Below are 17,724 nucleotides of genomic sequence, written 5' to 3' on the forward strand. Positions count from 1 at the left end.
CGCAGTATTCAAAATGCCCCTATGTGGGCTCATTGTAAATATTGTGTATAATGCACCCACCAATGCACTGCAACATACAACGAATAGGGTTCCAACATGAAAGAGGTTTACCCGTCAATATGGAAGAAGTGCCATCACAAGTCATTAAAGGAAGTGTTCAACATTTTGGGAAATGTGCTCATTAGCTTCTTTGCATAGAGTTAGATGGGACGAGATTGAATCACTCTCATATCCGTACGGTCAATATGTAGCTGGAGCAAGCAGCTGGTTGGCTTCGCACAAAGCCTTTAACAGAGGGGAAACAGTTAGCCTGGCTCCGTCCAAACGTAACTATATCGAGTAACCAGCACCTCTAAAGCTAAGGAATTAACAAATTATATCTTTTTTGGTAAATCTGTGAACAAATATCCTCATACTTGTGTATATCGGAAGGACTGAACATTTCCATAGCTTTGTGTGGAACAAACAATATTATAATTGGGTCAGTTCAGACATCCTCTCAGAATACAGAGATACCCAAAATAAAAACTACAACAATGTAGCTGACAGTCAATATTGATCTTTTGCTATCTATTTATGTGGCACACTGATTTTTTTTGTTTTATTTCCGAGTCATCTGAAGTTTCCTGTGGGATTCCACTGAAAACATTTCAAGCAGACATCTAAGATAGAACAAACCAATGATTTCTTTGTATGATTGTCCAGGGAGAATCGTACAAGAGAGAGAGCGAGAGAGCGAGGGAGAGAAGGAATATGATGCTAGTTTAAGTGCATTCAATCAAACTCTGACTCAGACTGACAATAAATAGATTAAACATTGAATGGAAAGTGGCAGGACAGAAGGTTTAACTCCCGATTTGACTGTTGGACTTAACAAAATAAAAGCCAATTTACAGAATCCCACTGCTGGGCTCCACAAGGAGAATTACAGTAGGACCTCCGCACATATGCCCCAATTTGTGTCAATGCCAACTTCCTCTTCTCGACTTCTCTTTTAGAAAAGAATACAATTATAAACACAAATCTAAGCTGCAAACAACTGATCAATATCTCTACTGTGGGAGGGGGTGCGTATGGCTATTTGGAGGGATCTATACACTGCGGCTATGGCCAACTAAAGAGAGATAGGCCCGCCTGGTAGCATTGTCTCTGCTTAAGCAGAGACAATGAACCATGCTGAATTGCATCAGCAAAGAGAAAGTGGCATGGAAAAGGGAACAATAAAAAAATACTGAGCACACAACAACAAACTTTTCCAATCAATGCACTTTCTCATGGAGACAGGGTGAAATTAATTCTCGCCTGAAGGGCTATTGTAGGGGGAGGTTCACTGGAGAGTAAGAGCTGTTGACAAATACTCTTTATCCTCAGGTCAATGAGGATGGGAAAAAATAAGGGATGAAAGAGAAGGAGCGAGGGCAGACAGCAGTGGGAAGTCTTGTGAAGAATGAGACAGGGAGGGAGGGAGGGAGGGAGGGAGAGGACAGACAGAGAGAGAGAGAGAGAGAGAGAGAGAGGCAGAAGTGAGGGAAGGAGCGATCACGAGGGAGGTAAGAGTGTTGAAGCTCTCTCTCTAAGCCTAATGACCATCACCAGGACCTGCCTGACATTCCTGAAGCCCTCACTTCCACTTAGCATGGACGTTTCCCTCGGAGCAGCTAACAGTTGTCTCACCCTAATTATTCCGCCCTCTACCTGCACCCCTCAGTCTGCTTGTCACTCTCCTTCATCTCTCTATTCTCAGGTCTCACCCTCCTGTCCTTCCCTCCCTCCTTCTCTCCGCTGCCCTTTCAATACCTCCTTAGGACACAGGGAAACTCAGAACTCTCCATTCTCGTAGATTAGTTCTGAATTTTAAAAAGGTCTTTTGTGGGGTTTTTTTCTGTGTGCATACTAATTAGAATGAGGCAATATTGAATATCTTCCATCCTTTGCCATTTTAGATTTGTTTGTTTTTAAGGAACATGTTTAAAATCATTGAAAGAACTGACACCATTTTTGGATGGGGCAGAATACATAAGGATTATTATTGCCTTTCATTATTATGGACTCTTCCTCATTCTTACCTTTTATGGTTGATTTTGTACTACCTTACTGAGCATAAATGGCTTATTTAATATTATCATTGTTCATACCAGACTCTCTGTGCCTGGGAAATGACAGAAACAAGTTGGAGCAGAAATAATGGCCTCGTGGTACTTTCCAAACCTGTTCATGAGCAAACCTCAAAGGTTGGGAACTCAAATAAGAAACCTGGAAAATAACAAAGGGAAATAAGTTAAGGGAGTGGCGTAGGAGTAATTTAGTATTACGCATCCATAAAATTGGGTGTCTCACAAGATATACTATATATTTAGAAAGAATTGTCCAAATTGAAGCATCATAGGCCGAGACATTGACCCTTCCTTACTCGTAAACCCTACATCCTTTAATCCCCACCCCACCAGTTTGTAATGCAGGCTTTCTGTTATAATTCTGAAGTCCTCAAGCCTGACCCAAGATAACTCTGATGATATCCACAGTTACATTTTCCCACCGGTGTCACAGAAGACATTATTCAAAAATGTTCCCAGACATTTGTGATGGATACAGTGCCATTATGTGTACAATTGGTTGACTGTCTCTTTAAGGAGATTATTACTCATGTATATTCTTCAGCACGGCGCCTACACTTTTGATTTCGCCGTCTCAGACCTAATTCTTTAATCACAGCTTAATGAGAGGCAATTCGCTTGACAGACAAAACTTTTCCATCGTCTGCCAGCTTGGTAGGTTTTAGACTTTGAACAGATTGTGTTGCTGCAGTGTCTCTACCCCTGTGCCACATGGACATAAATAATGGATGCTTGAAAAGTCATTACAGCACTCTGGGATGCCAAGCAGGTTACTGGATGTACACAGCAGAAACTCACTGAGCTCTGGCAAACCACAAGGCAGATGACTTAGCCGGGATTTTAATTGCTCACAAATGAACAACATTATTTTGCCTTTGTTTTAACGATGAAAATGTCTCTCCAAAGAAAAATCTGTCCAATTTGGGTAAATTGTGAATGTCCAGAGCAAATATTCAGATTTAATGTGCAATATACGGGAGTCATTAATAGAACAGACAAACAATGTTTTGCTGAGTTAATATAGAGTACAGTGGAGTAATGTGAGGAGGAGGGAATAAAGCCTGAATAAAGCCCTCTGTGTGTGTTGTAATTCCAGTTTCTCCGTGCTTTGTTGACATAGCTGGGCCGGCCGCCTGTGCTTTTAGTGCGTGTACGTGCACGTGAGCGTGCCCCACTGGCTACTTCACGGCGGTTAAAGCTGATGACCCGACCAACGGCGTCATCGAGAAAGCATAGCTACCATCTCAGGTTTCCCCTCGGGTAAACACCGTTAGCTCCGCACTGCTGTAGTTTGCACTGTTAGCTTTGTGAGCGAGCATATTGGGTTTATATGACATTAAAATACATTCTCAACCAAAAGAAGGGTTCTTTTTAGGCTTTACGAGTGAATGAGATATGGCTGTAAATCTACTGTGCTTCTGTCCTCTTTAATAGAAAGGCGGGAAAGCGAGGCCGACACCCACATAGGTCACTCATGGGTCTTTGACAATGGACACAGTTTGCGTTCTCTGCCGGTTCAGTGCACTTTGCGGCGTGGAGGTCTGATGTTGGGGAAGTAGCCGATCCGGCAGCCAGAACAACAACGGACACCGTCTCACCTCTTCACCTGGTGACTGCTTAACTCTACAGACGAAATGGGAGCAGAACTATGGTCGCATGGCTGGTATATACATCGCAAGTGCGAACATAAGAGGGGCCTGTGCTTAGCAAAGGGCGCAAAAACAACATTCACGACTGCGTCAGCTTTACTGCAATGTCTAAACAATTTAGAACAAAGAGTTAAACGACAGACAGGGAATAAATAATGATCTGGGATTTTGACTCATAAATTGACTAAATCCGTCAAGCATTATTTTTTTTCTATTACTCTCTTACAGGCTATCAAATTGGCAACAATTAAATTGTACATCAAGACATTTTGTAAAGTCATAATCCTTTTGTGTTTTCTTCAAGTAATCACGGAATAATGTGTCTCTGATTGACTCCAAAATCTCTCTTAATTTTAAAATCTATTATCAAATTTGTCCTCCATTGTTCCAGCCTCTCACTGTCTTATTAATGATCACATTTTTCTCCATTCTCCTTCTTATTTCCATTTTACCTGACTCGTCCGACCCAACCGATCTACCTTGTTGTTCTCTTTGGTCCCAGGCTTTCATTGACTTCTGTCAGTGAGACTCAATTAAAGCAGAGGAAAAACAAAAAAAAAAAAAGAAAGATTAACAACACACACTTTTACCCACAATGCGCAGGGGACTCAATTTGTCTTGAGGAATGCGCTGCTTAAAAAAAAAAAAAACTGTGATTGACACCTCTAACCTTCATTGGGATGTAATCTTCATCTTTAGCACTCAGAGATCTAATTAATTAGGGGAATCTCATTTCCTCACTAATGCAACTGGACAGAGGCGTGATAGAAGAGGGAGAGAAGGGAGGAGGATGGAGAGAAGGGAGGAGGAGGAGAGGAAGGTTCAGATGGAAGAGGAAAGGAAGGGGAAGCGCATTTCATCAATGCCTGTGAACGGTGTCCACCTTGTTCATTTTAGAGAAGAACAAGAGAGCGTGAGGTGGTTGGGTTCAGACCAACTACACTGTATTGATTACAGCTGCCAGAACTCTGGCTACTGGCCATCACATAAGGAGGCACTCCAGTAACACTCCTTATAATGGGATCTCTTGGTAATGTACTCAAGTGTTTCACTTTCTTTTCTGGACTTCTTTTCTGTGTTAAAGCCATCAACTACAGTATGTTTGAGGGAGTTTTATCCGGTTGTTTTGTCTTCTTGCTGCACCGCAAACAATTGTGTGTCAATTTAAGAAGTCATTTACAAGTAATTCACACGAATCTTGAGTGACTCAAAAAAAAAAAAATAGGTTTAATTGGCTGTGGATGCATGTACCTTTCCTATTTAACCATGACAAAACCTTAACTTGTTGTTTTACTGTAGCAAATGTCAAGTGTGTGAACAGCAATAAAAGACAAGCCTATAATAAGGGATTTCATCCGACAGCAGCCAGTGGCAGCTGAAATTTGATGTGACTTAGCTGTCAGTAAATGAGCAGCACAATGTGAGTGAAAGTGGAGAGGTTGTTGTTCATAACTGGACTTTAACGGTTATATTTCTGGGGTACTGGTATAGCCAGCAGATATCCGGGCCAAGACTTCCTTTTTGCTGCATATTGTTTACAGTCTGATTAGCAACTTGCGAGACTGGATTTAGAGTTGAGAGAAGTTAATTTTAAAACAATAAAAAGCGAAATCATTCAACCAAAGCCTGCTCAAACGGGATTAGACAATACTACTTGGAGAAGAAACAGAAACCAGAATGCTTTTGATACCAAAATCTTGTCCCTCTGCCTACTGATTCTACATATGAATGCAGAAACTGTTTAGAGAGATGACACGAAGTGAGAAGGAAAATTAAACATATTTGCACATTCATAGAGTCTGGATCTTTCTATGAGAGAGAAGATGCAATGTTACGAATTTCCAATGAGGTATTTGTACTTTTTTTATGTAAACACCTTATCAGCCAAATTATTACAGCACCTTTATGTCTTAAAAGGTGTCTGGAGGGGAACCTGAACAAATTAAACATGCAATGCCTTATATGTTAATAAGCCTTTCACAAAAAGACAATCTCAAATGTAAACATGTTATGTACTGTGAAAGTTTCTTTGCCTAATGTATTATTCTGAACCTTCTCGTCTAGATGATCTCCATGTGTTAATATAGACCTCATCTGAATTCATTATAGCAGCCATTGAGAAACATTTCCGATATTGAGGGCACTGGAGACCAACACACGAACACACACACACACACACACACACACACACACACACACACACACACGTCGTGCACTAGCCAAATTAAAACAGAAACGCAAATCAATCTCAAAAGATCATTGTGTTAATCATCAGCAAATCTATCAATTTAGGGAGTGACAACCAGCTACGCCCCCCACACACCTTCTCCACAGTACATGCACACGAGGTCCAAACTAAAGCACGATATGACTTCACAGCATCAGCCACTTCACACAGGAAGCAACCGGGTACAGAAAAAAATAGTTTGTATCGATTTTTTCTGAAGGGTAGAAAGACCTATGAATATATTTCACACCACTCGTAGTCCACACTGGTTGTAGTTCATTTATACACACTGGCCGTAGTTCATTCATGTACTGTCGGTCTTGATGCTCTCAGGTCTTGCAGATATACACTGCTGTATCTTATAATGACTTCCACACAACTCTGAAGCTTGTGACTACAGATATGGTTGAAAAAGCATCTCGCTGGGCAGTGAATACAAAGTGCCTCGGCTACTTTGCTATGAATAAAATACCTACGCGGTAGCTAAAAATGATTATCCATCCTGCTGCAGTCTCTTCGCCCACGAAGCTACCCAAGTCTCACTTCTGCATTAAGCTGGCGACTGGAGGCTGCATCTCTTAGCAGATATCGCACCGGCACTTCACACTCTCTCTGATCCTTCGTCCTTCTTGTCGGCCACCTCACAGGCTGCGCTGCACCTCTTCACACTGGCTTGCCATGCCTCCTTTCCCTTATCCACTCTGAGCCTTCTGGACCTCCTAACTCTGTCCGTACTCGCCTGCATCTCTCACCACCCAGCTCATCTACTCGCACCTTTCCAATCTACAGATCATAATAGGGGGATGAAAGGGAGTTTATAAACTGAACTGCACATCAGATCTGCTGTAATGAAATCTTATCAATGTGTTCCCCCCGTGCTGTGTGATTTGCATATAAATGACATAATGTAATACCTCTCTCAGGCCTCTACCTGGGAGGAGTAAATATCTCTCCGTCGGCTTTGTCTCGTTGCTGTGACGCGAGGAAACGAGACGCTAATTGAAGAGAGGAATGCATCTTTATGTGACGACTGACATTCAATTATGTTTGGGGGATCAGATTAGGTGGTGCCCCCAGAAATGTTTCAAAACAACATTTTGCAGAGCAGCAACTCCGAAGGCAGCCGAGGATGTAATTTGAATGGCTGCTTGAGGCCCGCGCTGAATGGCGCTGCTCTGAATGGAATCACTATGCTATGACCTGCGAGTAATTGGATGTCCAAAGTGAAGTGTTGACAGAGAGGGGGAAGCGAGGCTGACAGAAACAAAAGAAAAAGCGATAGACAGTGAAACAGGGAGACAAAGAGAGCAAATAAAACTAAATGAAAATCAGTGAGAAGACGATGCAGGGAACAGGCACGACAAGAGGTAAAAAAAAAAAAAAAAAAAAAAGCACAATAAAGGGGGAAAGAATAACAACAACGAAAGCAAAGAAAGTGAATGCAGTTTTCCACGGCGGGGAATCTGCCAGAGCTTCAGTTGTCATTCATCACAGCGCACAGGCATGTAGCCACTGTGGCCACGGAGCCAAATAAGCCATTAGACAGGATAAGCTTTCTTATCAGCCCAACGCTGTCAGGGAGCACACTGCCAAGGTCGCACCAAACAAACACCGGGTCACTTTACTTACATCCATCATTACATAGTATACTGCTGATCAGAGACAATTGTGTACATCCATCCATCTACCTGTCAATCTGGATTTTTTTAAGCATAACAGAGCAGGTGTTGTAAAGTAAACACATTTACACCGCAGGCAACAGGAAGGTAAGTCCTTAATATATCGCTGACAGACGATGTGTGTGCCTTAGCAAAGAATACAGCCCATCCTGGTTATTGTTTATGCATACAGTTAAAACAGGCTGCACATATTCAACTGACTCAGAGCGCAGAATAGCACTTTTGTGGTTTTCCTATAATGATAGTTAAAGCACTGCTATTCAATCTGAAAGTCACCTTCAGGTAGAAAGAAAACAACATGTTGTACTGTATTGTTTGTTAAGATGTGCTTTTCTGTCTGACAGAAGAAACAAATTGGATTTAACACGCACTCACGACGAATCTCCACAGATGGAAGTTAATACAATGATAACTCAACTTGCAGGAAAAGAAACATGCAGTTTTTACCTGCTTGAATACAAACATCACAATTCCACCACACACACACACACACATCCATTTTATCTCCATGTAATTCACCTTTGTAGAACATGGAAGGGGACGGAGGGGTCGGCCGACTCCATCGATTGGCTATCCTTAGCAGTGACAGCTCCCAGATTGGCCAGAGAGCATTAGAGAGTCAGAAAGTCACACTGCCATTAGCAGTCTGTCCTCTCTGGTTACAGCCTGCCTGCACACAGACAGTCCATAGACTGAAATAGATCACAAAGATCAGTGTGTGTGTGTGTGTGTGTGTGTGTGTGTGTGTGTGGCATCGGCAGATGGCTGTGCTAGGACATGTGATCACTCTATCGCTGTAGTAGCTTTAAGCATATTCTGCATGAAGTTCAAGCCAATAACCTCAGCTCTCCACTTTGATTTTTCTTATTTAGTGTGTGCTATTACCTCTCAGATCAATGCCCGTCTAGACGTCAAGGCACGCTTTCCACATCTATTTGCGCGTGTGTCTCCGTGTGCTGGTAGATTGGTATTCGCAATGTCATCAGTGCAGTATAAATCAGAATATATGAATTACATGTTACTGTATATGAGTCACGAATTCAGAGGAGCCTTGTTATTTTCCAGACCACGGGGACATTTACCGTGCTCCCTGCCTGCATGCCTCCATCTTCCCAGCTCTCTTTTTCTGATTCACATCTCCAATCCTCCAGTTCACAAGCCTCTGAAAAGGATGTACTGCAGTAGGGCTGTGTGAGTGTGAAGTGGTGCAAGAAAGCACGGTCGGCTCAGAGAACTAGGGTCTGAATGATAATTCAGCCAGCTGAGTTTTTTGGGATTAGTTTTCTGTATCATGCACAGTAGGAGCTTTGACAGGGGATGAGGCACTGTTAACAAAATGACTAAAAGGCATGGCCCTTGTTAATCTATCCAGATGGCATTGTATCCGGACTTAAAACCGAATTCCGGCTTCTATTTTAAGCGGCGCAGCTTTTAGCTTTTCTAGCCTTTACGGCACTCGTTCAGCGGTGCAGGAAACACACCGACCAATTCCACGCGTAGTAAGTCACATCACGTGATGCTGCTCAGCCAGTCAAATGTGTATTCTGACAAATTTCACGACTCGAGTGAGATTTAAAGGGGGAGAGATGAGGAAAAAGAACGAAGAGTGGGAGAATTACGTGAGTCAGAGAAGTTATTTCACATGACGTTCTCCAAAAGGAGAAAAGTGGCCAGAGAGACCAGAGTCTTTAACCAAGAATGGACAGACTCTTTCAGGTTATTCTTCACACGGACAGTTTAAAACCAGTATGCCTCATATGTTCAGAGACCGTGGTGATAAATAAAAGCGGTAATGTGAAGCGCCACTACGAGACAAAGCATAACTCTTTTTAGCAAACTTACCCACTCAAATCCGAAATGAAGTCACAGATAATAAACTACCCAAGAGCCCAATAGATCAGAATCCGAACACATTAATTCACTAGAGGAACAGAGCTGAAACAAGTGGTTTTTAATAACCACAGACAAAGTCCCTGCACACACATTTCTCTTATTAGAAGATGAGGAAAATATAATATTGAGTTTTTTGATTGACATCACTTCACACTGGAATTAAGTGACTTTAAAGCTGCAGGACAATTCAGTTAAATTCCATTTTTCTAAAAATTAAGTAGTTTATTTTAAGATGCACATTTTCAAAAGCCTTCTGTTTTGTAATTTATTCTTTAATCCAGCCCTTGTATTTAGTTTGTATTATTTATAATTCATCCAGTTCAATTTGAAATCTGATAGTAAATATTGTTGAGATATTTTGTCAACTGAACATTCTTTATTTGATTTGACAGTCACTTGTTGACTACATACAGACGTTAATACAACTGTAGGCTAATTCAATAAATATGGCACTAAATCATAACGCCAGTTTGACATTATTGTGATGTTCCTTTGCATGAGGACATTCTCTCTAACTGGACCTCGTTGAACTTTAATTGAATACCCCAGGGCTATTATTTATGCCTCTATGATGGATGAGGCTGAAGACATCATTTGTCCAAGTTTAAATTCACAGATTTGTTCATTTAAGCTTGGACAAACTTAATTCCGTTCTAGCTTTCTGAAAGATAACATAACACCTCACACAATGTCGCTGTCAAGCTGCCCTATGCTTGCCTCCACACAGGCCAAAGAGGGTGGCATGTTGGTGAGAGATTTCAACCCCAATACCAATCAGATGTCTATCAGGATATTGACTTTTCTGATACAATTCTACATTTGACAAAAAGTCACTCTCCCTCTGTGTGTGTTGTTATCAGAGCTTCTCCTTCTTTGTTTACATAGGTGGGCCGGTCGAGGTGCTTTCAGTGCATGTTAGTGCCTGTGGGTGTGCCCCACTGGTTTGCTCACATTGCCACACCGCATTGCTCTCATACAAGCGTAGCACCCATCCTCAAGTTCCCCCTCAGGTAAACACTGTTAGGGCTGTTAACAGCGTTGACATGTTGAGATGCAATCAACATGCTCTCGATCTGGGATCTGGCACCTTTTAATTCCAGTGAGTGTAGCACAGGCATGTGTTTCCAAGTGGCAGCTACACTGCACAGCCTCAGCTCGTCGGCAGACACTTTCAGATGTTCGCGAACAGGTGAAGATGGACATTTTTGTGAAGCAGATTCATTTCTTCTAACAGCGTTCGGATGATTAGGAGATATTTTCTATGTGCATTCAGTGAAAGATATGAACTTACGTCTTTTTAGACTCACCCCCCCGCCCCTGCAATACTAGCTGTCAGAAATTACAGCCTACCATTGATCCAACAGCGTCGTGTGTCAGAATAATATCAGACAGTGAGGGGAGACGTGCCCAAAGTGAAGTGAGGAGAAAAACACAGAGCGATGGAGTAAATGTACATATCAAGACAGGGTTTTACACCAAAGAGAAAACACGAGAGGGGAAATCAAACTGATTTTCGTGTGACAAAATTGAATTTCCAATTTCCTCCAGAGTGCTTTCTGCTTCCCCGGAGTAGGTGAGATATCTATCCAAACACACTCAAAGCTCCACCTGAATTATGTGGAATTTGGACAACGGAGGGGCAAAGTTTGGTCATCTCTCGCTTTTTCTTTCTTCGTCTTTGTTTTGTTGTGTAAATCTCTCTCTTTCTCTCTCTGTCAGACATAGACAGCACACATATGCTGTACATGCTGTCTCCAAAAAAAAAAAATACATATATATATATATATATATATATATATATATATACTGCATGACAGATGGAAGGGACATGTGACATGCCGGAGCCATATTTATGAGAATGTGCTGAAGTGGCTGGGCTTAAATCTCTTCAGACCTAGACGACAGTTGAGAACTTATGCCTTCTGCAGCTCCATCTGGCTCTGCTGACTGAAGAAGTATTACTTTTTCTCTCTATTTTATTAAAAGAGATGCTGCACTGCGGCTGGACTACTGCTTAAATCCCAGAGGACATTTTCGAAAAATCCAGCACACTAATGAATGATGGCGGTGTGAGGGGGGGATAGATACTTGTAGATACAAAATAAAGACAACATGGCACTTCGGGCTTATACAGCTGTTAGGTGGCCACATCTTTCATGGATTGTGACACCACTCATACTTCAAAAAGGACTTTTGAAAGAAAGATTTTGTGTGTTTTGAGTTGCTGTAGAACACAAATGAGCTGGCACAGCAGAGGAAAAAGAAGGAGAAAACACTAATGTCAGGGAGGTCTTTGTCACAGCGGTAATACTTCATGAAGAGAAGATAAACTGGAAAATCCTCAGCCGTCACGTTTCTTTTTTCTAAAGCTTTTATAATCCTGTTGTGTGGGAAGATACATTAAAACACTCATGATGGACTGTTTTATTAAAACAAAAAGAGTCAAAATCAATGTTTTTCACTAAGTCCACACAACTCCACACCCCAGATATTTCATTTTCAGACTTGTAGTCTTTAGCCCCAACCCACGCTGACGCAAGTGACATCACTTGAGGCAAGTTATCAGACTTCACGCAGCCCCCTCTGGTGCCACAAAAGGCTTCGTACAACGGCTTCGTAGATCTCAAGAAACTCAAACTCCGGCTCCAACCGGTTAACCAGGTACTAACAGAAAACCCTCTCCATATCTCTGCATCAAAACAAATGGAAATCTGACAGGAACAGGTGTGCAATCAGCTCTGTCCAGACAGCTCCCAATGAGAATCAACTGAAAATGAAGTGTCCGGACAAACTCAGTGTGGCCGCTACCTAAGGTGCTCATCAAATCAGCTGTGTGAGTGAAATAATCAAACTTGACTCCAGCGTGAATCTGCTCCACATACAGAGACAGCAGACTTGGGTCTCAGGTCTTGTTGACTTTGAAGGACTTAATAATAACTCCAAGAGTTTATCGACGATGGAAAATAAAGTGATCTGAGATTTATTGAGGCCACAAACAGGCTGACAATTTGGCTGCGTGTGCCTACTTTGAAGGCATTCAACTGCACACCAACACCAGCCTGTTAGTGGTTGTAATAAATCTCGGCTGCCGACGGATGGAGGAGTACTGCTGTTGTTTTGTTTTTCTTTTTCATGGATCTTTTGAAAAATCCTTGCGATAACATCCTTGAAAAGGCTCACTATCAAAGATGAGAAAGACAAGCATACATCTCTTCAAACATTCAATCTCTCAATCGGCTCAGAGAAGCAGCACCAACAGTGCTCGCTGCATTGATTACACTACATCTCATTTCACCGTACTTTTAATCAATTACACCTCTATCAAACAGTTTACTGTAGCTCGGGGAGCGGCTCATCAGACCGGTTAGCCGCCATGGTTCCAGCAGTTCCGGATGGGAGGTTTTCAGCCGGGCTTGTTGGACACCACCAGAGCCGGCGGATGAGTGTGTACCACCTCAATTAAACTGTGCGCTAAGTGTCTGACAACAGCTAATATTCCTCTTCCACCAGCGAACCCAATCGATGTTCTGGCATTCGTCACACTGCTGAAAAAGCAATCATCCCGTTGTCTCGCTCCGGTTAGACGGGGGAAATGGAGAGACTCTCATCTGGCTTCTGCGCTTAATCTCACAAAGGGCACACACATGTGGGTGGCATACGACACACACACACACATACTGTATATACACACTTTCTTCACTCTACTCACTGGCAAGCATTGATGACATGTTGAGAGAGAGTAGATGTACCACAAAACAAAAATGGCAGTGACACATGTAAGGCTTGTGACAATAAGCTGTCCAGCAAAGAGCCACACTCCACTTGGAACACAGCGTGACACAACGCGCCCACACACACACACACACATTTGACGTTTGTCAAGTCAACCCACCTCTCTGTCAAGCAACTTGTCGGAGATGACGGTGACAATGTCGCCCCTTTCCGCATCGATGTAGAACATGTTCGGGGACGGCTTGTCCGGCAACTGCCTGACGATGTTGTAGCGCAACGCTGCGTTATTGGTGGCGGGGTCGTCTGCGTCGAACGCCGTCATCGTCATCACCGTGGTACCTGGAGGAGACAGTGACAGACGGGGGGTTGAGTCTGAACTCAAACATACTTTTCATTTGAAACATGTGAGAGAGGGGGCCAAACGCTGGTGTGGATATCGCATTTTAGAAGACTGAAAAACACACTTTTAGAAGATGCAGCAGGAGTTGCTTTTGGATTCTGGAGATTGATGAGCGTTATTCATTGTGTTACCCAAACACAATTTAAAAAAGCTCCCCGAAACACTGTTTTGGAATGAAATGAAACAGGTTGACATCAGACTCTTTCTAAAGGTGTGCACATTTTGACATTTTCTATTTCAAAGCTTTACATTCCTACACTATAGATGCACGTTTTAAGCTACAAAGACACATGCTCATGCTAACACAGACAGGTTTGTTTTCTACATGATATTTCTTATCAATGTGTATTATGTTATGCATCTAAAATGAGAGCAATCATAGCAGCAGATGTTTGAAAAGAGCAATTTCAAACTACTGATAGCCGCTTAAAAAGTTAGCCTTTCCCAATTATGTGTTTTCTCCCCGGTGTCAGCTCGAACAGCATGGCGCATTTGGTTTGGTAATGGGAACAAAAATGGAAATCTCGCCCGCCGCAGCTGAGCTGAAATGGGAGGCAATCCTTGACACACCCTTAACCCTCAATCTCTCCCTCCTGTCAGGGACGAGACTCTCACACAGATTCAGCGGGACACACTCGATCCACGCATACAGAAATGTGCACATGCAAATGCACGGACGCGCGCCTCGCCCGCACACACACACTTTAGGTTGTGTCACTTCTGAGTGGTGTTTTCCATTTCTCCATTGCGGGCAGATGTGTCTATAAACTGCATCTCCGTCCAGTGCTTCATGTTATTGCTGTCACCCGCTTTCAGTCAGCTCACCTCTGGTTAAAACATCACCGCCTGAATACCTCCTCCATTTGTTTAGGCTTTAAGTTTGACTCGCTCTCAGAGAGATACGTGACTGCATTCTGATGAGACGGTGTGCTTCCGATACAGATGGATACTTCTGAAATGTAGAACTGATGTGTGTGTGTATGTGTGAAATTTGAAGTAATTTTTTTTTTAAATGACGCTTTTTTTTTTCAAAACAGTATCAAAGTATTGTCAGTAGATTTGGTCATACGTCTAAAATGACACAACTAATCAATGTAGATGATTCTGCTTTCATTTTGTTTTTTTGAATCAATATTCGAGTGGGCAATTAGTTTATGAAAGTCCTGCCTGTGTTACCTCACATGAAGCTGATTCATTTGTGAAATACTTAAGCCCACTGCAGTTCCATGTGGTTTCTGACAAACTCCTGGTTCTTATTTGACCCACATAACTTAACGAAACATTCTCCTAAGCACCAAATAACAGCACTGCGTTGCATGGCTCATAAACATCGATCTCTTTCCATGCTTCTCTTTAATACCCGGTAGTACTTTGCCACAGTGCATTAGCCAAACTATTCAAATAAGACACAAAAGGGCTACTGGAAAATATGCAAAGTCTACATTAAATAATAATGGCTTAGTTCCAAACGTTTTTAGTCCAGTTGAAGGTAATGAGGGGCAGAGAGGTGTGGGTTTTATCCTCTTGGCATTTGCACTTCAAGGTGAACCACTAATGGTTAAGTAAACCAGTAATCCTTCCTCTGCAGAATAATTACACAGTCCCATCTCCCCCATTACCTTTACTCTGTTCCACTTCACACCTCAGAAGCCACACTGTCAGAGATGACTCAGTGAGCCTGTGCACAAACCGTTTTGCACACAGACACACCAACCAGCAGCAAATTAGTGTTAAAATATGATGACTAAATTGATTATCTTGAACAGATCTCAATGAATTATATCCTCATTCCGCTGGCTAACCAAGGACTCTTGAATGCAACGCAATCATATTACATGTTTTATGTGATATTGGAGAATGGCCATCTTGATCCTCACTGTCTTCATCAGATACCATAATTCCACTCACAAATGAGTATCATGTAACCAATAAGCATTCCGTCAGTCCAGAATACAAGTATCAGCATAAATCAGCTTACATGATAAACATCTAGTGTGCTGTAATGGGACAATGGGGCCGGGTGTAACTTACACTGATGTCTGTTGTGTTTAATCATAACATGACATCGTGCAGGTGGCCTCGGCGAGGACTCGTTGCCCTGTCCTATCAGCTTCAGCCTCTGGCGGGAGCCGAGGTCCAATCAATCTTAACTGCATTGGATGGTTATATGGTGAGATGGATGTGAATGCGCAGGACCGCCATTACCTCGCCATCACTTGGACCCATCTGCCGTGCGGCTGGATGACACCAGCTCAGACCGGATGAGGAGAAAAGTGATGCGATCGCGATGGAGACGGCAGAGAGAGTCTGCAGACACACTGTCTGTCGAGTTACCGTGTAATGCGTTGCACGTGTGCGGTGCTCAATCAACAGAGAGAGGAAGATAGAGAGAGACAGAGAGCAGGACTATGAGGTAAAAACATCACTGATTCACACAGAAAAAGAAAGCGCTCACAGAGACACATGTTGTGGATTGATTTCGTCACACGGGCTGGTGAGACACGGCGCTCTTGCCTCCAGCTAACTCCTATATCTTTCTCAAACACCAAGGGAAATCAGTGGGGGGGGGGGGGGCAGATCTGTGGGTGCCACCAGGGAACTGACACAGTGTGGAGAGCCAAGATGAAGCAAGAGAGCGCAGTTGATTTTTTTTGGTGTTTTCTTTTTTAAACAAGGATAAATGTGATGCTAGAATGTGTCTGAGTCTATGTGTGTGTTGTGTGTGCACATGCACTGTCTAAGCGTCAGAGATCCACATGAGTTTGCGTGATTGTAATTTTATTTAAAATTATTCAGAATGTACGCTGGATGTTCAAAAAGCTGAAATGGGATTTCTATTAATCAGACTCGAATGGCTGAGAGAGTAAGAGCTGACCCACTCTATTCTCAGGTGTGGATGAGATCAAAGGGAGATCAAAGATGAATCCTCTTATCCAGTACCGACACAGTTGAGATTGTACACGACTATGAATTACACGCGTATAAGTAGCAGAACGCAGTGGTAGATGGAGACAGATAGAAACTTGAAATCTACAAAAATAGTGGAAAACGCCACCACTAAACATTTGGTTAACCTGCAACTGATTTCTCATGATTTTTTTGGGCCCTTAACAGTCACATTATCTCCGTCCATATTTACTATGTAGTCAGGCTACAGACTCAGAGGTTCTGAGTAATGAAAAGTAATATTAGATTACTATTAGATCACAACGAGAAACGTTGCAACAGGGGCGGCTGCTTCAAAAACGCCTCTTGGCAAAGCGAGTGGGGCAAAACAGCTGATGAGCTTGTTGAGCGAGGTTGTGTGTGAAACCAGGCGATAAAATGACATCGAGCTCTTGGTGTTGCTCTGCTGTTGAATGAAGAGAAGGGGAGACATAATATAATTTAGTTTAGTGTAATTAAAAAAAACGCTAATATCATTGTCCGTTCCTGCCATATCTACCGGAGTCAAAACAGGAAGTGGCTGCCTGATTGTGCGACTCCACGCCTGGCTCTGAAAAGTTGAGAATATTTGAAGTTTTATGGGCGTCCAAAAAACTGTCAATAAACTCAAATCAAACTAGACTCAACCGGTCCTCTAAAAACAAGTGTCCAGTGGCTTTGAACAACGAAGTCATTTTACAGGACTTCTCAGTTCCGCAGCACGCTCAGACTAGGAATGCAAGAACTGTTTTATTTTTCACAGGATTTAACCTCGCTTCTCTCCTCAGATTTTCACTTATATCTGGTTATATTTTTTCAGAAATCACAAACAAGAAAACAACTTAAATTTAGTTTCGTCCTTGCCGCCAACAAGACTCTACTTCGCTGGGAGGAGGCGGGTTAGCGGTTAGCTGTAGCAACTAGCATTCAGCCAGAGCAAACCACAGCGCCGGGAGTCACAGCGGGCAGTGGCCAGCAGCAGCACTGGGTCTATTACGGCTGCAGGAGAAAGTTTGATGATCCTGCAGGAAATCAGGGCAGTCCCCCGGGATCGAACCCCCAGTGCTGCAGTTTGCAATTGCTGAATTTGTGTTAATACAAGTCC

The 17,724-nt window shown here is 42.6% G+C and overlaps 1 protein-coding gene across 1 annotated transcript in view; it reads right to left on the reverse strand.

Moving 5' to 3' along the window:
* Positions 1-17,724, reverse strand: part of cdh13 (cadherin 13, H-cadherin (heart)) — a 290,291-nt gene that overhangs the window by 88,784 nt on the left and 183,783 nt on the right. The window contains exon 8 of the mRNA XM_031857204.1: positions 13,455-13,633. Coding sequence (XP_031713064.1) covers positions 13,455-13,633 — 179 coding nt within the window. The remainder of the gene's footprint in view (positions 1-13,454; positions 13,634-17,724) is intronic.

This window comes from Anarrhichthys ocellatus, unplaced genomic scaffold (genome assembly GCF_004355925.1).
Source record: "Anarrhichthys ocellatus isolate YVR2014 unplaced genomic scaffold, GSC_Weel_1.0 scaffold2, whole genome shotgun sequence".
Lineage (NCBI taxonomy): Eukaryota > Metazoa > Chordata > Actinopteri > Perciformes > Anarhichadidae > Anarrhichthys > Anarrhichthys ocellatus.